At 39.0% G+C, this 20,395-nt stretch overlaps 1 protein-coding gene across 2 annotated transcripts in view; it reads right to left on the reverse strand.

The window, feature by feature from the left end:
- Positions 1 to 530: 530 nt before the first annotated feature.
- NDRG1 (N-myc downstream regulated 1) overlaps positions 531 to 20,395 on the reverse strand; it is a 43,869-nt gene continuing 24,004 nt past the window's right edge. For both annotated transcript variants that reach the window (XM_035317094.1, XM_035317095.1), the window contains exons 4-16: positions 17,431 to 17,536; positions 15,289 to 15,409; positions 13,323 to 13,385; positions 11,558 to 11,618; positions 11,005 to 11,091; positions 9,379 to 9,435; positions 8,346 to 8,449; positions 7,912 to 7,968; positions 6,632 to 6,683; positions 5,817 to 5,864; positions 4,241 to 4,276; positions 3,210 to 3,261; positions 531 to 2,369 (exon numbers count right to left, since the gene is read on the reverse strand). In XM_035317094.1, coding sequence (XP_035172985.1) covers positions 2,104 to 2,369; positions 3,210 to 3,261; positions 4,241 to 4,276; positions 5,817 to 5,864; positions 6,632 to 6,683; positions 7,912 to 7,968; positions 8,346 to 8,449; positions 9,379 to 9,435; positions 11,005 to 11,091; positions 11,558 to 11,618; positions 13,323 to 13,385; positions 15,289 to 15,409; positions 17,431 to 17,536 — 1,110 coding nt within the window. In that variant the 3' untranslated portion in view covers positions 531 to 2,103. The remainder of the gene's footprint in view (positions 2,370 to 3,209; positions 3,262 to 4,240; positions 4,277 to 5,816; positions 5,865 to 6,631; positions 6,684 to 7,911; positions 7,969 to 8,345; positions 8,450 to 9,378; positions 9,436 to 11,004; positions 11,092 to 11,557; positions 11,619 to 13,322; positions 13,386 to 15,288; positions 15,410 to 17,430; positions 17,537 to 20,395) is intronic.

The raw sequence follows: 20,395 nt of genomic DNA on the forward strand, positions 1-20,395 counted from the left end.
ACCCCTGAAAATCCCAATACGTTAAATCTGTCACTAGGTAAGAGCACCAAGGTAAGTAAAAAGGTGACCAGAGCACTACCAGCACTCAGATTGGCATAAGAAAGGAAACCTGTACAACTGCTTTAAGGATAGAAGTAAAATCCAGTTCCTGTGAGGAAGTCAGAATACAAACTGCAGGTCTATGTGCTAGATAGGATTGTATCTAAGGATACAAAGAAAACTTCTAACTTCAGATAAGAAGTACTCTGTACTAAGGCTCAATTTTTTAATGTATTTGTTAGAGCAAAATTATCTTTTGAATAGCCAGTAACACTTGATAGTGAACTGCATTGTGTTTTGTTAATATAAAAGTAGGCTGGAGTGAAAAAAAAAAAAGTGAAAAAAAACTCACAGTATGAATGTAGGGAAGGGCAGGAACAAGAGCACAAGAAAAAAGATTTTGTTGCTAAAAAACAATGTCAAGGAATATACTAACCCCATTGAGAAAGATCATTGTTCTGCTGGTAAAATATGAAGACACACACAAGACATTGCAAAGTTACAAATTTATTTGTTTTGAAATAAATACAAATACTTCATTAAGAAACTTTTCTTGATAGACTTTACACAATAGCTTTATTCTTTCTTGAAATTGTCTGTTCTTCCCACAAACCATTATGGATATTCTACGCAAAAGCTGAAGTTAGTCAATATAAAGTAACCTAGATGGTGTTCTTCTGAACAAGCAATCCAAAAATATTAACATTTGCTTTTTAACTGTTTTCTTGTTTATGTGAGGACTGCAGTGCAGCAGGTATGCATTGGAGCTCAGGAAATCCCATCCCACTACATATGGAAGGACAAACTTCAGAACACCCAACTGTGAAAATCTGACTGGTGGAAAGATACCATACCACTAGCATCAACACAAGTAACCCTAGGTATCAGGTGGCTACGTAAAGATGCAGAACCAGCAGGTCATTACATTTATGCAGTCATTAAACACTGTATTTCGCAGTTACAGTGTTGCTGCTCCACCACTTCGTGGAATATACTTCTAAGCACCAGTGAGAATTCAGAGTTTCAATTCTAGTAATTAGTGGCAGTTGAATGTACAGTATCTAATTACATGCCATTCCACAGTTATTCATCTCTCTTGACAAAGAACAGCTGGATCTGGCTTTGCTTACAGAATTCTGAATTTCTTACAATTGTGCTGGACACAAAAACTTGAGCTGCAAAGATAAGAAGCTGTCTGAAGTAAAAATCAAGCTGCTTCTGCTTTGCTGGCATGTATGGCTACCCTACTTGTTTAAACTACACCACCTTTTGCAGTATTGTAAACCCTTTGGCCCAAGATCCCAAAGAGGAGATGCTACCTTGCTTATAAAATTTAAATCTTGTCCTCATTTGGCTAAGCAGGGTTTAGGGTCTAGGAGGGGGGAAAGAAAGGAAGACCGGAACTAAATCTCAAATAAGTGAAATAAAAAAGCTTAAAGATTTAGTTCATCTTAAAGTCACATTAAATCTGTCTATTTTAGTAGTATATTATTATACATAGGAAAACAGGCTTGAATACTAATGAATTAGAAGATCTATAAATGCATGATACATTAACTTCTCTATCATTTGAAGTCAAGCTATATACAATGCATTCAACTCCAGCTTCAACATGAGGCCGTAACACATTTGTTTCATTTCCTTTTTTTAAAAGCCATCCACAATAGTAATTTCTCTCCCCCTCTTTGAAACTCATCTCAAATTGTGCCAGTTTACTTCAAGAGAATTAGAGATAAAGGGACAACGAATAGTTTTGATTTTAAAGGAGGATATTAAGCGTGTCTGGTTTGACTCTGAAGTGTTTACAACCATATCAGCTTTTGGCAAGTTTCCTTTAGAATTTGGCATCCATTGAAGGAGGGCACAATAGCAGCAGCTGTCTGAGTTACAAGAGTATCGATAGAGGAAATGAGATGCTTCTTTTCTTTGGTCCCCGTCAGACCCTGGTGAACAGAGCTCATCTTACAGAATAACTTGAGATTAATACCAGTTATGTTTTTGTGGTACACAGGGGGCATCCTTTACCTTTTTAAACTGCGACCAGTTTAAACCTCCCGCACACACTTAACAGGACACTTCCATGGACTTGGGGCCTGATTGCTCAGTATTGCTTGCTGAATTCGGCGTCAGCTCAATACGCGTATCTGTGTGGGAGCGATTCCTGGAACCCTCCCCGGTGTGGGATCGGCTCCTAGTTCCCTCCCCGGTGTGAGACCGGCTCCTTGTGCCTTCCCCAGTGTGAGACCGGCTCCTCTGTCCTTCCAAAGAGGTTACACTGGAGCCAGAAGCGGTGCGGGACCTCATCAGCCTGGTCATGCTAGCAGATGGCACTGGAAGAAGAGACTTTAATTAACTCATTGTTGCATAGGCTTAGAAGAAACCCCTTTCTTACTTCCAGCCCTAACCATCCTTGGAGAAGCCTTCAGGGTTGAAAATACCATTCATGAAGTTACCATGAAATGAAGTAGTAGCACTGCTCCAGACATACAGGTAATGAACCCAAATTGCTAAGGAAAAATTGGTGGTCAGCAGTGAGGGATTCAAGACCATTTCATGGCATGCTTTTGTGGCTGCAAAAAGCCAGAGGGAAACTGAGGATACTCATCAGACCTCCTTTTACTTTCAGATGTTTAATCTTTGCTGGCAGCCCAGGCTAGAAATGCACCTACACAACAATAGCTGTCAGAAGTGCATGTAATTACATGAAATGTTGCCTGCTGCTTTCCTTGAGACAAAGCAGTTTTGTTTAAGGATACTTTTATGCCTTCTCTCAAGCATGGAGGCATCCTATTCCATAACCTTTTGGTCATTAAAGAACTTACAGAATAACATGAGTAATGTGTATTAGAAACATGGCTTAGATAAGATGCATGGGAATTACAGACAATTGCTTAAATAAAATAAAGGCAAAAGAGCTTCACCTTCATTTTGGAGAATTACTTGGTGATATAAGTCTATCTACAGAGCTATCTACTATTTAGTAACATGATTTGGACTAAAAAACCCTCTTCCAAACACCACAGGTTTTTGGGTTTTCTTTTTGTTTCCCTTGAAAATGCATATCCAACAGCGAAAAGACAATACATCTGGGATCAGAAGGCTCGCTGCATGCTTAGACACCCAACAAGCTTTGGAACCTGAATGAACCATTCCATAATGCCAGTACTTACTGTATCCCATGCCTTGAACAAAGTATTTGAAAGCTTCTGCAAGCTTTGCAGGCTGCAAAAGAAACAGTATTATTGTACATGATGATCAACAATTTAGTTTCATTACAATGTAATGCCATAGATGTCTCATCTTAATAAGGACATCTTAAATATTCTCTATGTTCTTCTAAATTTTTCCTGAAATTTTCATTCACATGAGAAAATTCCACCATTGCCCTCTCTGATCTGTTCCCTCACCCCCATTGTTTTAAACAAAAGGTTGGTCAAGAGCTTTTGACAATGAGATTTTTGGAGAAGTGACTACAAGTGGTCTAAGCCAGGTCCAAACTCTACTAGTGCGTTACTTAAGCAAAAGTAAAACAACTGGCCTCATAAATATACAAGGTGTTTTAAAATGGAGCAATAATTCAGCAGTTCCTAACACCACATTGTATTGCTTAGAAATCTGTTTAGCAAACATCACATCCTAAAGCTGACTTGCAGGTCAGCTCTTGAAGTGAAGCAAGACTAGAACAAAGGTAAATTTTTAACTTTCCCAGCCTGGTTTTACTAGCAGCCTTGGAATGTATGCCTAAATATATTTCAGAAACTCCAGTTCATTCTCAGTCAAGCCAGGTCAGCGTATGTAAGAACACAGAACTGTTATTTCCTGCCTCCCACTTTCCTGATCTATCATAAAAATAGTCCAAATAAAAATATGGTTTTAAAATGCTGGTGCAGAAGTCTTAATCCATGTTAGCTTAGTAGACAGGCATAAAATAATACCTCTGCATTCCCACCTCAGACCTTTACTTGGTTAAGACTTAATTAGTGGAAATAATATCCCCTTCTAATCTTAATTTTGAGCTTCATTGGTCTTTAAAGAAAAAAGAAAGATCAGATGACCAACTGACTTCATTACTCATGAAATCATAACTGTCCTTTTGGCTGACATTTGGGAACAGCAAGTACCCAGAAGGAAAACACCCATTTATTGCAGCCTGAGATGTTGCAGAACAGGATTAGTAGGATTTCTGTCAGCCAAATCATACCTGGGAAACTTGGGGGAGCCCACCACAGTCAGCCATCTGAAACAGGGATGAGAACAGCCAGTTAGTGTATTGCCAGAGAAATACATGTATGCCCAGGATATATTAAAATGACCTTTTTAACTATCTGACAGAATAAAACATTTCACTTTGTTGTATGAGTAACATTCATGTAGATGAGTGCATTAAAGTAGCTCAGCATTTATAAAAGCTACAACTGTATCTCAGAAAACACCAGTGTCTTGAACCCCTGGCAAAGCATCAGCTGGAGCTACAAATAAATGTTTTTGATAGCAAGTGACTACAAATTTCTTAGAAACTAGCCCATTAGTCTTCACTACAGGTTCAGTTCTGAATGACAATAATGTGATGTAGTATTGACCTGAATGACAAAGAGAGAACAAACAACTAAACCTGAGGGGTGAGAGGGAAAAATGCTTTGCTGAGATTGTGGATGGCAAGCATCAGCTTGACTTGCCAAAGGAAGCAGGGAAAGCCAAATTAAAAAAGCTATCTTGAGTGCATGCAGTATTTTTGGAGCACTTCATTCTTCCTGCCACTCCACCCCTCGAAGTCAACCCAACAAAAACAGTCCTCTTCCAAGGAACACCACAAGGTGAAATCAGTTAAGTTGTGAATTACAGGAAACCCCAAATCCTATCTAGGATTAGTTAGCAGAAAAACAGGCCTGTAACAGGTTTGCCATCTGCTGTAACCCTGAATGAGGAAAAGTTGGCCACTGATAAGTGTTTGAGATAGCATCAGATTTTTTCTTAGAATAAGTCTGTCATGGCCATGTAGTAGGTCAGCACTCAAACTCCTCACAAGTAGGAGGAAAAAGTACTTAAAACTCACTGTTTATTATCATTATCATTGGTCAGTTCAGCAAACAGAGATACAGTAGAAGGTCCCAGTAGAAGCATGACAAAATTTGTGTCACTGTTTGTATGCTATTACACTCACTGCACTTTATGTCATCACTAATGAACTGAAGATTGCACCCATACTTAATGCCAAGAAACAGCCATAGACTTTGCATCATTCTTTACTGTTTTGACAGTCCATTTTATCAACTTTTAGGAAAACACAAAAGTTATTTCCAAATGTAAGCTGTCCTGGACTCTGTCCAAATAAAAGGCAGGATGACAGAACCGTGGTGGATAGATTAGTTGTCTATTCACCTTACACTGCTGTTGAGGAAAAAGTAATGACAGAAACAGAATGGTTTTGCAATTCTACTCTGCTGAAGGCTTTTTCAAACTTTTCCAAACACCAACATCAACTTTGCTGGCTCTGGTCAAATTCATTATTGGTATATGAGTATTTCAAGTCTCGCCTCTAGTGTTTCAAAATAGAGGAGCTGAGAAATTCCCTGTTGTTAACTTTAACAAGAAGCACCCAGCTTGGTTTACCCAACTAAAATGCTCTTATCCTGATGGCACTGCTCTTGCACATCAGAATTGAATTTTGACCATGTTACCAGTGCTGTAGCGCATTGGTTTGGTTCTGCTTTTATAGTTAATCCAGATAATATTAAATGAGGGGGATGTTTATTTAAAGAAATAACTTTTGTTATTACCTTCAGAAGCGTTGTCCTTGTTGGGTCCAGCTTTGAATTGCATTCAACCTATATGAAAGAAGAGCAACATAAGATACTGTATGCAAGACTTTAATTATGAACTGCTGGATGAAAACAAACTAAATACCTAATCTTCTGTCTTCACACAGACTAAATAGGGTATTTTAGTCTTCTGTATAAGAACTTCCTTTATGTATACATATATGTATCGTTATAAGGGATCAATTAGGTCAGTTAATACTTAAGACTATTCTTTTCCATGTACAAACAAACTTATTAGCTGGGAATTAGATTTTTTTCATGTGTTTCTGAGACTCTAGTGGCAACAAGGGTTGTTTATCTTGCAATTTGGGGTCATCTGGTAGCGTCCCAAGTGGTGAGTAGCCACGTGGCCAACAGCCAGCAGGCGGGCATGCCTGTTAAGGCACAACACTAAGTCATCCAGTCATCTGGGGTGAGTTATAATGGTCAAAAAGCAGTTCTTCGCTTCCATAGTGACCCAGGGCAGAACTCCAACACCACAGAACAAGTTAAAATGCCAGCAGCAGATTCCTCTCTGAAGGAAAATATTTGTGGTTCACTGGAATTGCTCTGGCAATTGTTCCTAACACAGTAGCTATTAAATAGTGGTGCACAGAGGGTACAAACAGCCATGAATAATGGCAGTTCTCCTGCAGCCTGAAAGAGGATAGCCATCTGGGTTGGACTGATAGCTGGCGAGATTTGCTGCGCCGCTGAGAGCTCTGCCGGGCTCACTCAGCATCTCGGGTTGCCTGCCCATTAGCACAGTGGCAAAGAGGGCTTCATATACACACCACAGCATCCACCGCCGGGGAGCTGTCGCCAACCACAAGGAGGACAGGGCATCTGCAAGGAAGCACACAAAAGCTGTGTTATTTCTGTGGTCCTGCCCAGGCTTGTCCTCAGCTTTACTTTGTGTCCAGGGAAGGATGAGATGGTTAGGTGTGGGAAAATTGTTTGTTTTGCATTCCAGACACTTTAAGGACACATTAAATCTCCCATATTACAGAATCACAAAATAGTTGAGGTTGGAAGGGACCTCTAGAGGCCGTCTGGACGCCTACATGGGCAGCCTGCTCTGAGGAACCTGCTTTGCAGGGGGGTTGGACCGGATGATCTTTCAAGGTCCCTTGAACCCCTACAGTTCTGTGATTCTATGATCTGGTCCAACCCCCTGCTCAAGAGGGGCTACCTACAGCAGGTTGCCCAGGAGCACGTCTAGATGCCTTTTGAAGATCTCCAAGGATGCAGACCCCACAATCTCTCTGGGCAACCTGTACCAGTGCCCAGTCACCTGTACAGTAAATGTGCAGATAAAATGACATACTCTGATACTTTGCATGAGAACCTCTCCTTTTCCTCACCTTGTAGCAATCAGCCCTTCCTATAGTTCTTATTCCTTGTTTTGTAAGAAATTGAATGTGGGCATCAGCATCAAAGTCTCACCCTACTCCTTGCTCCTTTCCCAGCTCCAACTTTTGGAATGTCAGCCAATTTCAACCTCTGGCAGAAAAGCAGTCTCAAAGTCTCCCGTGTTTAAACATCAGCAGCTGAGCAATGGATTGGACAACTACTTTGTTTACAAATTGAATTGTAAGTGAAAAGCCATCAGCAGAAATTCTGGTAGATAAATATTCTCTGCCATAACTGCTCCATCTTCTTGAATTATTTTAATTGTTTCTGGTCATGTTTCTTTGGCTGCGTAGGCATGGCTTAAATGCATCCAGAGCCATAGTTTCCATTAATTAGGAAAAACTTCCAGGTTAAGATAAGTACCTCTACTTTCAAGTACTTAGTCTGTAAGCCCAAGTTTCCAGTGCACAGTAAGTGGCTGGCACTGCTTATCTTTACATTTCAGTTAATATAGCTCTGAAGTTTTTGCAGAGGAGAAGTCTTCTTAATGGGTGTCCCTGACTTATGGTAAAAAATTATCTCAAAGATGAAGCTACAAGCTTCTAGCACGGAAGCAGGGCAACTCAGGAACAGCTTTGCAATGCATGTGTACAGAACCCCCAGATCACATCTCTTTGCTCACATCATGTAGAGATGAACTGATTGCAAATAAAATACTTACTGAAGGGTGACAACATTTACTCCAGGAACAGGGCGTTCAATCTCTAGGTCTCGTCGACTAAAAAAAATGGAGAGGACAAACATTTTTGATACACTGAAATTGAACATATATGTCCATATTCTAATTTACAGAAAGCACAGGCACTCACATATGTTAATCTTATATATGCTGTAACCTCCATAACTGATGGAGAACCACTTTTAGACTGAAACATCAATATTTTTGTTCATTCCGAGTTTATCATCTTTCTCCCCACAAACACACAAGGACCTTCTCCCATAAACAAACGACCTGAGATCCCTAAAGGTGTTGTCAAGCACAACTTTATACCGGGGGAAAACAAGTAACTCCACCACACAAGTAGTACTGGCTAAAAAAGAGCTGGACAGACTCTTAAAACAGTTTCCAGTTAAAAATCAGGTAAATGTATTTACCTGTTGTAAGAGTTGACAAAGAGATGAAGGTTGGTTTGATTCATATCATTAATAATATGCTGACGGTAAGTATGGATCAGGTCAGGGTTGCTGTGTATCTCTTCCTACAGGGGAGACAGAATCATTCAGAATAGGGGCTGTTTTCTGAAAGGATCTGAAGACATGGCACAGCAGTCGTGTATCAGACTCATCTCCACACAACAGGAGTGCACCCTTAGGGAAGGGACAACTTGCAACACTCAGTGGTGTCACCCAGAGTTAACATTAGCCTCTGACTGTAGTTTCACATTTTTCAATTTAAGTTATCAGTGTGTTGTAATATCACAATCATACAATTGCAAAACATTGATGTAATGCACATGGTTACAGTCAAACTAGTGTGAGGTTTTAAAAAAAAAGATTCAGGGTAAGAAGCTCCATAAATGTTACCAGGATAAAGCTGATGTTCAAAGCTTACAAACATACGTAATGTGGAACTCATTTTCACAATAATAAATAACTAAGCTTCAAGGACTTAAATCGCTAACATTTTCAAACTGTTTAGTTCTACAGTCTTTACAGATTATTTCCCTGTTCTGCTGGAATGGAGTTTTCCATTGCATTTACTAACAGTTTCAAACACAGCAATATGGCCTTATAAAATACTATTGAAATAGGTTTGCATTGAAGAACAGCATTTCTACTAGTAACCATTTTGCTCAGAGTTACAAGCATATTATGGTATAAAAGTCTTTGGGCAAATTCTTCTCAGAATGTTAGCACATACAATGCTTTACCCATGCTTAAGTATCAACTTTCTAAAGAGGGATCTGCCACTTCTAGAGTTGTTATAACTGCAGTGTGCTCGAGTCTTTGGGACTCAGCAAGCCTCACTCCAAAGCGCTGGGTACACAAGTATTCATCCTATCCCACAGTTCAATTTTGTATTTTGTTGTTTAAGTAAAATGTTCTCCCCTCCTCCCAGCTCTAGGAGGTAAACATAGATGACTGAATACATCAGACTGAATACAAGCAATGTTTTGAACACGCTTACCTTTCCAAAAAGATGTGAAATGACCAAGTCTGGTAAAGCATTTGTCCAACCTGAAATCTGAACAGCAGGATTATCTAAGTATCTGATATTAAAATATATATATATATGTACATTTGAAACCTTTTAATTACCCAAAATAGACCAATAGATATTTCTTTGCTGCTCTTATGTATAATATCCTGGACTGATTTTTTCCCTCAAATCCTACTATAAGATCATCAGGTATTGTTTACAGTTTGGTTGTTCTCATAGGATGTTTTTACTAATGTGATTACATAGGGAACACACTACCAGTGGCATGAGTATATACAGAATTACTCCCTGAAATAAAATTAAGCAAATCAGCTAGATATGTGTAATTTAACCAATCTAACCAATTTAAGCAATCAACACAGAGTACTTTGGAGCTGGTCCCTAAGGACCATGGAGCTTTGGTGCTCACACAGCACATGGTCTTGATTTGGAAGGACGGAAGGATACAGGGGGCACACTGTACACCTAAGGCTGCCAATAGCTAGGAGAGGTGGACAGCAGTGGCATAGATGTGAAAGAATTTAATTATGGTGAGATATTGGATGAGATAACCAAAATGAGTCAACTGGTATATCTCATTGTGGCAGAGATAAGTAAACTTCCAGATCAAACTTACCAAAATAAACTGGTATGCTAAACTATTATTTTTTAAAGGAGTAATCAGCATTGGAAAAATGTTACATCCCTGCTTTGGAATGTTTCTCCTAGTATTACAAGGCTGTCATTGCACTGTCATATCTCCTTAAGACACTTATAGTAGGTTGATTGTATGTGTGGTTAAAAGACAAAGCACCAATTTTTGAACTTCTGTGTGTTTATAACAACTTCCATTCATTAAAACATGACCCTGAATGATACAGTAAGTGTATTCCATCAGCTTACCTTGAAAAAAATATTTTCCTAAGTTAAGTGAGTGACATGTAATGTATCAGTTATATATATTTCTACATAAGCTCCAGGAGGGTGTTTGAAACCAGCTCTCAACCTATTTTCCCACACTGTAATCTTACAACTACAAAAGAATAAAGTGTACAGGGGCTTCTTTGTTTGTGAACAATATCACTTAAAAGTCTGATTGTACAGACAATCTGGCCATTGTTACTGTAGCTAATGCCTTTTTGAGTCTTTTTAGTATCTAAGGTTCAGCTAGATGACTAAAACCAGGAATATATTGCTTTGAATTTTTTTTTCTGTGCTCCAGTTCACTTCTTGGACTATGCTTGTAAACAAAGCCACCGACCAGAAAAAAAAGAATGGTACCCTAAGATTGAAGTTTAATTGGAAGAAAGTTGTTTCCCAAACTACCCCATGTCCAAGATAAAATATTTTTTTCATTACCAACTGTTAAGAATTGTCCGCAACCAGTAGCTCCATTATACCATAGGTATCTGCTTCCTAGAAGCACCAATTTATTTTTTTTTTAAATCACTGGCCCTACAGGAGGTATGTTTGTAAATGGAAAAGATAAACCCAAAAGGAATTAGCCTGTGAAATTTTGTATCTGCAGCCATGCTTTGGCACACAAGCTTGCCCTGCTCCTCTTGCTTGACAGGTTCACAGTATGATTTATTTTTCTAGCTTAAAAATGTTTACCTTTGTTGCTGCCCAGTCCATCCAACCTTCAGCACAAGGGTTTACATTAATGAGAACTAGTCCCTCCACCATGTCTGCATGGTTTAACTGAGAAAAAAAGAAAAAAAAAAGACACCTTTGAGTTAAGATTTATCTTGCGTCCTTTGCAAGCTGACAGTAAGCATAAAATTTAAATTACCAAGTTATCTCCTGGGAAGGAAGGCAGTAGGTCTAGTTTTATCTTGCACAAAACAAGCATATGTATGGAAAAAAAATTCATTAAAGCAATTCAACGGAGCAGCTGGAGAATATTAAGATTTAACTTCTTCTCCACCCTCAGTTTAAATAGAGAACTCCCATTAAAAAAACCTTCTGCAGACTAACAGGCCTTAAAATGGAAAATCTAGGTCTTCTGGATTAGCTATCCCGCAGACCATGGTATTTCACTTAAAAGCCTGGCTGCTTACTTAGACGGACACAGCATAGCAGGGAGTCTCTGCAGACCCTATGGAGGCAGCAATACATCTAGGAAATCAGGTTCGAGCCTTTAAGAAAGCTCCATGAAGAAACTTACAGCAAATCTGGTCAGGACGTAGGCACCAGCTCCAGTTCCCATTCCAATAACAGTCTTCAGCCTGCACAGCAGTCACATGCCATGAAATGGAAGAGACAAATCAGTAAGGGTTCACTGAAAATAAATAAAACCCTATTGGCAGCATTCCTCTTGCACGTGCCAATGGAAGGACGGGTTGCGCATTGGGCAAGCTGTGGACCCTCAGCAATGCCATTAGCCCCAGTAAGGAGCTTGCAGAACAAATTGGGTTTCAGCAGATTCTTGGGCCACTGGTCCTCCATATATTGCAGTGCAGCAACAATCCTCACTTATCTTTAAGTAAATACACTGAGCAACCACAGCATTGTTCTGGTTCTGGAAGGAAATAGCTACTCTCTGCCAGAAAAACTTCTGAGATACAGTCCTGAGGTCTGCAGTCAAAACACAAAGCCCCCCACCCCAGGCTCCCCTGCCCTGCATGACAAAGCTATCAAACTGTGATGCTGATTCCTCTCTAGCAGGGAGCTGGCAGGGAAACCTCTTATGCTATCCAGCTGCTGGGGCAAGCAAGTTTAAACTTCATAACTAAGCAGGGCAGAGACAAACCAAATATTTGCATTCACTGAAATTGGTTTTAAAGCACCACCTCCAAGGTCTTAGAAAATACATGGAAGGGGAGACTAGACAAAACCACTCAGAAAAACAGGTTATACAATGCTTTTAGGCAAATGCCGGAGAAAGGTTTCATTCTCATTACAGTATTAAATCGAGGTTCTGTAAGTATACTCCAGCTTAATTGATATTCAAGATATTGACATTATGTTAGCATATTTTTTAAGAGAACAGCAGAATTGCCAATACAGTGCCTTGGTTCGAGAAAAAAAAAAAAAAAGTGTTTCAAGAAATACATTTGTTTTTAAGAAGGTAGAGAGACCAGAGCAGTAAACTGGTCCAAGGTATTGTAACAGTTAGTTTGCTTGCTGAACAATGTCTAAATTCATGTGCTAGTCTGGGACTAAAGCTCCACCAGCAACCCAGCCTGTTCTCCAAAGCTGCCTAACCCTGAACGTCAGATTTTCTCTCCTTAGTCTGAAAACCCCCTGGAGGTGCCTACTTGCAGTCTTCACTGCACGTCAGGAGCACTAGCTTGTCAGAGAAGGCACCTTTCTCATGCATAACTTCTGCTAAAACTAAGCTTTGAAGGAGGACACATGACTAAACTTGCTGCAGGTACACAGCAAAAGAACACTGCCACCAGGTTCCTCTGCATCAGCAGTCTGTCATCTGTACTAGTAGGACAAGAAGCTTGAAGAGGCAGGACTGACCCCTTAAGACACTCAAGCCACAGAAGAAAAACATTAAGTGTCTTCAGATGGGTCTACATTTTTTTCTGCTAACCACACAGGAAAACGTGGGTTGTTTCAGTGGGAAGAACAGATTGTCTGCGTCCTATCTCTGTCAGAGCTACACACAAAAAGTACTGGAGGAAACCCCTAAATTATGCACATGTGATTTCACTTGAAGCTGCTTCCTGTTTAAAAATAAGCAGACTTTTCAAAAATTGAAAGGCTAAAAAATAAGCTTTTTCAGAAACACAGACAAAAGACAGCCAACTGTAATGGAAGAGTTAAAAAAAAAATAACCACAGCTGTAATTATAGCAAAATGCCAGGAAGTCAGACTGAAGCTTCAGGAGCAGCACAGAGGAATACCTGATCTTCACCACTCTTTCAGTGTGCCACATAGAGACAAGAATGAGGAAAATAAGTCGAGAATTCTGCACTCACCCAAACTGTTTCAGGATTCCGGGAAGCATTTCAGCCAGCTGATCCATGGAGGGATATACGTACCTACAACAAATACGTGTTTGTGGAGTTACTACACACATTCAGTAGAGTAGGCTGGTGTATTTAGAGACACAGTGGTCACTGTAGCTTTAATAACAAATGTGCCCATTACCAGATCATTAACAGCATGAACTGAATTTAAATCAGGAGCAAGTACAAGTAAGTGATTTAGCAGAAATATGTATGTACTCAATATGGTACTTCATGTGAGTTACAGGATGATAGTCTGGTCCAGCTAAAAGCAAAACAGACCATAGTGAATCTCTTCCAAGAAAAGTTAACATTAAAAATTTATCAAAGAGTTTGAACTTGAGAGGTGAGTTTCTAGCCACATTTGCATTTTTGATTCACCGCAAAAGGTTTCCCCATGTTGCAGAATCACAGAGTACAGCAATGCAATCTAGATCTTTGGCAAATAGTTTGCATGCATATTTTCAGGGACACGCATTTCTGTGGCTATAAAATTAGGATAACTTTCTATTAATATTCATGGAGAAAATGAAGCCACAGAAAGGTCTATGAAGCTGTTGAAAAAGTTCAAACAGCTGTTAAGTTAATGCTTCTGTTCTTCCGCAGAGTGGCAACAAAAATCTGAGATAGATGTATTTAACAAAACGTTGACTGAGCAGTACATGGAAACGAAAAAATCCACTCTAAGAAGCTGCAGAACATCTGCCTAGGATGCATACAAATTTCTACTTTCCATTAGGACTATGCCTAATGATTCTCTAGTCTCCCCCGACTTCCAAAAATGAGAAGAAAAAGAAAAGCAGCAACAGTGCAAAGGTGCTTTACATTATTTTCTTAGATTTTCTTGTTGGGAAAGTAAAGCTTGTCATCACTTTATGTTGAAGGGCTAAGAGACAGTACAGCTTCTTGCACTGTCATCATGATGATTAAGTAGTGGTCTTTACTAGCATAGACCATGATCTTTGCCCTGTGCAGCTGACAACCCAGAAGTGTTAATGTCTGTTCAGGACATGAGGGTTAAGACACTTAAAAGCTTTTGGTTCAAACAAATACAAAGGGAAGTGACTAAAATAGCTTCATCACCTGCTTGGGTAGACAACTGGGCCATTGCAGTTAACACTTGCTGAGCACCTGGCCCATGATAACCTCCTCAGCCAGACTAGCTTAACAATTAAGAAGGTAAATAGACTGGCTCATGCATTAGGGTATGTACAAGCTCCTTAATACCTAGTTCTTACAGAACTAGAAGTCTCTTGACTTCTGCCCTCCCTTGGCATGTTGGCTGCTTCCTTCCTTAACCAAGCTGACTCCTGTCCAAGAGGTATCTTCAGGGAAACCATCTCATCTGACTAAATGGAACAAATATTTTGGCAAAGACAGCACTTAATGACATTCAAGTTTCCAAGAGTTACAACATCATATATGATACAAAGTCAGGAGGATGCAGTAATTTACAATATCCCAAGGGTTACATCACTTTGTTACTGTCCAGCCACTTGGACTTTCCAGTAAGCTTATCGAGTCTATTTATCAACATCTACCATGCTGATATTTCCTAAAAGCCACAGACTTAGGAAAGACATGATATAGTACTAATGCTTATCTTGTTTATAGAAATAACTTAGTTTTGTATTTGCATTCAGGATGTCATTACAAAACATGGTAACCCAATATTTAAACTGTCAGATGTAGCGATCTGTCACAGAACTGCTTTACAAGCAGCAATAAAACACAAAATTACAGCCCCAAAGTTTACTGTGAACTGGTAGAACAAAACAGAGCTCCAGAAAATTAGAAATAGAATGTGTCAGTGTTCAAAAGCCAACTACTCTTCTTTCTGCAATTGCTTTTCAATTGAATTGCTGATCAATGCTCTTTTTCCAGCCACTGAAAGATGGTAACTCTGAAAACATGGGCTGTTTCTGTGATAACTCACCCAGTTTGGTAAGATGGTGCACCATCCTGCTGACCAGGTGCATCCACATGGCAAACTGCAAAGTGCTGAGTGATTTCCTGCATATCCTCAAAGTTGAACAGAGGATTGAAGCAAGTTTTATCTTGAAAAGAAAAAGAAAACATGGAATATTTGTGCTGAGAGGAAATTTGATCGATAGTAAGTCTGCATCAATAATAAAATCATTTATTTCATTAATGTTATCTCTGTTGAAGCCTGCCCTGCAGTTAAGAAAAGTTTATTCAATCAGCTGAGCTATGTTATAGCCTGGAAAAAGTGACAATCCTTTATTTCTAAGGAGGAAAAAACAGTAAAGCCCCGCTACAAAGCAACGTCTTCAAAGTTGTTTTAATTCATCGAAGAGAAAAAAAAATAAAAGCTCTCTCTTCATGGCTAGCTAAGGTTTTTCCATGTTATTTTGGTCCTTGCCAGAAGTATTGGCTTGGTACCCCCAAAATCTAAAGAAATCATTATTTATGCAAAGGTAAAATAGTCATAAAGTGCCATCAGAAATATTCATCCTGGGTTTTGGCTTATGTAAAATTATCCATTTACTTGTCCAGTCATTTTTCTTTGGATTATGTCAAAGCAGATGGAGAGAAAAGGTATCCAACTCTGAGATCATGACTTGTGCTTTTGCCCAAATACTACAAGATAAACATTACAGTCATGTCTCTCAAGGCAGGCAACTCAAGACAAAAAGTGTCCTTTTGGGATACTCAGTGCTGTAGGACCCAACTCTGAGATTATTTGATTTCTGATGTTTAATGAATATTAATGTAGGGAGAAGGTTAGCATACTTTCCTTCTGGAGTGGAAAGCATGAACTCTGTAGCACTGTCTTTAAGATGCATAAAAAAACAGCTCAGTATTTTGTATGTTTCTGAATGTCCTCTTACTACACAACATGCAAACAAAATCATTAGAGAATATACAATATTTTTAGATAAAATCCAGCTTTAGGAGAATATACTAGTTAAAGATAAAACTTCCTTGCCTTTTAGAAAGAGAGAACGAATATTCACCATACAGAGTTTGTACCTCTAGAAAGAAACATGTCTTATTCAGAGATAAAACCCAGATTAAGCTCTTCTGTAATCCACAGAAAAACCGAAATAAAGTAAGACAGGTCTACTCAAAACAGGGAAAGAGATCTTTTTCTTATTAGCAATATCGTCCCCTCTCCTCTCCAATTCAGGCTTTAAAGATTTGCGGATATTTTTAATTTTAAAATTCATATCTCATTAAGAAATAGCAAGTTGTATGAAGCAAACTGTACTGTGAGAAGAATGAACTTAAGCAGATCTGGACATATAGGTCATTATATTCTTAAATATGCTGGATAAGATAAAAGGCACTTAAAGTTATTTTATTAATACTGATTTGACATGCAATTCATATAAACGCACAGCAGCGTAAGACTGGTTTTCAGACAGGAATCTACAAGCCAAAGCAACGGCAATGTCCTTGCCAATCCTGCTGGCAAAATAGAATCACAGAATGACTTGGGTTGGAAGGGATCTCAAAGCCCATCCAGTTCCAACCCCCCTGCCATGGGCAGGGACACCTCCCACCAGACCAGGTTGCCCAAAGCCCCATCCAGCCTGGCCCTGAACACTTCCTTGGATGGGGCATCCACAGCTCCTTTGGATAACCTGTCCCACTGCCTCACCACCCTCAGAGTAAAGAATTTCCTCCTCATATCTAATCCACATCTCCCCTCTTTTAGTTTAAAACCATTACGCTTTGTCCTATCACTGCACTTCCTGATAAAGAGTCCCTCCCCTGAGCTAACATAGCCTCAGCCATTTTTTACAGATATTTTTAAAGCATTTATAAAAGGTCGTTACAAGCTACCAGAGATTCTTTTGCTCCCTTAAGTGAAATTTTCCAATTATTTACACTGGGAGAACAGAAACTGAGAAATAAGCTGTCTGTAAGAAAAGTATTAGATTAGGCATGTTTGTATACAAAGGGTGGTGCCATCTAACAGGTTGCAATGGATGCAAGTTAGCAAGGACCTGGGAAAGGTTTCCTAATCTCTGTAGCTTCCTTACCTTTGACTACAGTAGTAGTGTTAAGTGACCAAGCCATAGCTGTGCTATAAAATAAAAAGCCTACTTACGATTCAGCCCAATGTCGTGGTAGGTGAGGATAGCAGGTCTGTTCCCTCTGGGAGTCCCACACATGGTGACATGGACTGAGCCATGCATGGTCTCCACATCTTGCTCCTGGCAAAGAACAAGGGGAATCTGTCAGCAGCTTGTCCAAGGACTCTGCTTAACACCCACTGCAGCAGTACAGCTCCTGCCTTGTCCCAGGGCTGTCCACAGCCCCTCTGGCCCCAGGATCTCTGCAATTCCTTTGCTAACACACCCCATGCCTCCCCACAGTGTGGGCTCTCTGCTGATGTTTTACACGTGGCTGTCATTTACGGCAGTCGACAGACTACAGAAGCACTCAAGCCGCTAGCTCTAACCAGACGCTGAGGAAACACTTTCTGACCACAATAAAAAAAAAAAAAAAAAAAAAAAAAAAAAAAAGCAGTTTGGTGCAATGATGCCTAAAATAACAACGACTTACAACTATGGCCAGCAGCATTTGCAAAGGTGCAGGTTGCCAAAAGAAAACACTTCTGCTTTCTAGGAAAATTATTTTAAGTGAGCAAGCAACTATTATTTCCCTAAAGAACAGGCTATTAACTAGCCTGTATTCACCATAAAGACTTATCACACTCTAGGGCCTTGTGGTTATGGTAGCTTTCCCCAGTAAACATGATAGCTACATGTGTTAGCTTTATGGCTTGCTATTGTTTAGATCTAAGCACAAACCCAACTGAATGAACTTTGCTACAGAATAGCATGGCTACACCTTTGATGTGATTATCACAGAAACAACCTTTAAAAGCCCAGTGCTATTATTTGACATAACTGGATTTTGTACTATTTAATGAGATTGTAACACATTTAGTATCAAATCAGAGACACCCTCACTATCATCTTTTATTTACTGGATGTCTGTGTAGGTTAGAGAGACTTGGTGCATACTAACATCCTCAACATATGGAATAGTTTTCATTTCTTTTACACTTGCTTTTAAGATAGGTATAAACAATTTGTTAGCTTGTCAATGTGTTTAAAGGAAATCACAGAACAACAGTTGGCCATGACACATTTACAGTACTGTTATATTCATGTTATCAAAGCAGTATGTAGTTAGTAGCCAGCCTTTACATTTCATAAGAATGTATTCTGTATAGGATACAGACATCATTGTCATTTGGTACAGTATACAGTCTGCTCTGCATTTACTTGACTTGCTCTGTGCAACAATGCCTGGAGACAAAGTCCAAGTTAAATTCAAATCTATTACAAATTATGCTGTAGAAATTATCAGCATACAGCCTCTGCAAAAGCCTTTACAGAGGAAAACCCTGAAGCTCTTCAAAGATATGAAGTATTGACTGAATCTAAATCTCAGCTCAGTCATACATGTAATATGTCACACATTTTGTTGAAAATAAGGATGCTAGGCAGCACCACACCACATTTATCCTATTTTCCTTGCAATTACACATTCAAATCAGTTTTGAGTTACAATCAGTTCAAATCAGTTTTGAGTTACAATCATACAAAGACTCCCCCCTTCCCTTGAAGGGGGGAGTCTTCCCTTGGCAAGCTGTGTATCTCTGCTAGCCGAATTACACTATAACTAATGTTCGGCTTTTATGTCTCCTTAGAAATTAATTTCTCTGCATACTCACTGCATTATTTAGCAAGTAAGCTGTATCTTCCATATCCAGTACCATCTTTAGCAAAACAGGGTGATAAATCCAGCAAGTCAGACAGAAGACAGTAGCTGGTTTCTAATTTGCCCAAGCAGGAAACTGGGTTATATAGGCAAGCTGCTATTCTGCATAGGCTTATGACTCCCATAATGCCCAGCTGGAAAAACCAAAACAGACTAATTCAGGACAACGTCATTCTTAAATAGGATTTGAATCAGGTTTGACCAGGAGAAGTGCTTACTGAACAGAGCTCAGACATCAAAGATGAACTAAATCTCTGTCACATAACGTCAAATTACCAACTTTCATACCTGGGAATTAGTTATTAGTACTGTTTTTTCCTGCTGTTGTTTCATTTATGCTTTGGCAAGCTTAGATTCATTTCAGATTTTGTTAACTCAAAAACTAAAAGACATCAAAAATACTCTGAATTAAATCAGTAGCAAGTTCTTTCCTTTAAGCCAAGAGTAAAGTTGCCAATAAGAACACAAAAGTGCAAAGACTTTAAAAGCTTACTGTAAGTCACAATGATTCTGTACAACAGCACGAGAAGAGAAAATCTGACATTAAGTGTTTGAAATCTAGTATTTTCCAAACTAAATAAGCAATATTTAGTCTACAGTATTGCTACTTCAGCCATGCTAAAATTAATGTAAGTTTCACTTTTGGTAGAAAATAATGTATTGCAGGTATATTCATTATTTAATACTCCAGAATATATTTGCAGTAGCAATAGATAACAATGAATAAAAATAGCAATTAATACTTTCAACATTGTACATTCCTTCTGCATTTAGTCATAGAATAATAGAATCATTTTGGATGGAAAAAGACCTCAAAGATCATCTAGTCCAACCTTGGTAATTTAGATAATTTTCAATACAAAGCATAAGAATTGATAGGTTGGGAACCTTAACTTAAGGCCAATAAGGAGAGTAACACGCCTTCTGCTAAATGTGGAATATTGAAATTATTTCCTCCCCAGAGTCTAATGAGCATTTCATATTGTCAATTTTTTATTGTTGTGTATGCTAGATCATTCCAGCACTGAAAATCCTAGAACAGTTTTTCTGAGGAGAGACCAACTTTCAAGATTTGAGTTCTTCATCCTTTGCACATGAACAGCAATCTGTTTGTGCCAGATAAAGCCAGACACTTGAACCTGAACATCCCACTGACCTCCACAGCTAATCATTCTAGAACTAGAAACCTGAGACTAGTTCAAATTCAGTGTCAACTAAAAATAGTTCAGAGATGAACTGGAGACCATACTCCTAATTACCAGCACCATCAGTTTAATAAT

The sequence above is a fragment of the Oxyura jamaicensis genome, chromosome 2 (genome assembly GCF_011077185.1).
Source record: "Oxyura jamaicensis isolate SHBP4307 breed ruddy duck chromosome 2, BPBGC_Ojam_1.0, whole genome shotgun sequence".
Classification (NCBI taxonomy): Eukaryota; Metazoa; Chordata; class Aves; order Anseriformes; family Anatidae; genus Oxyura; species Oxyura jamaicensis.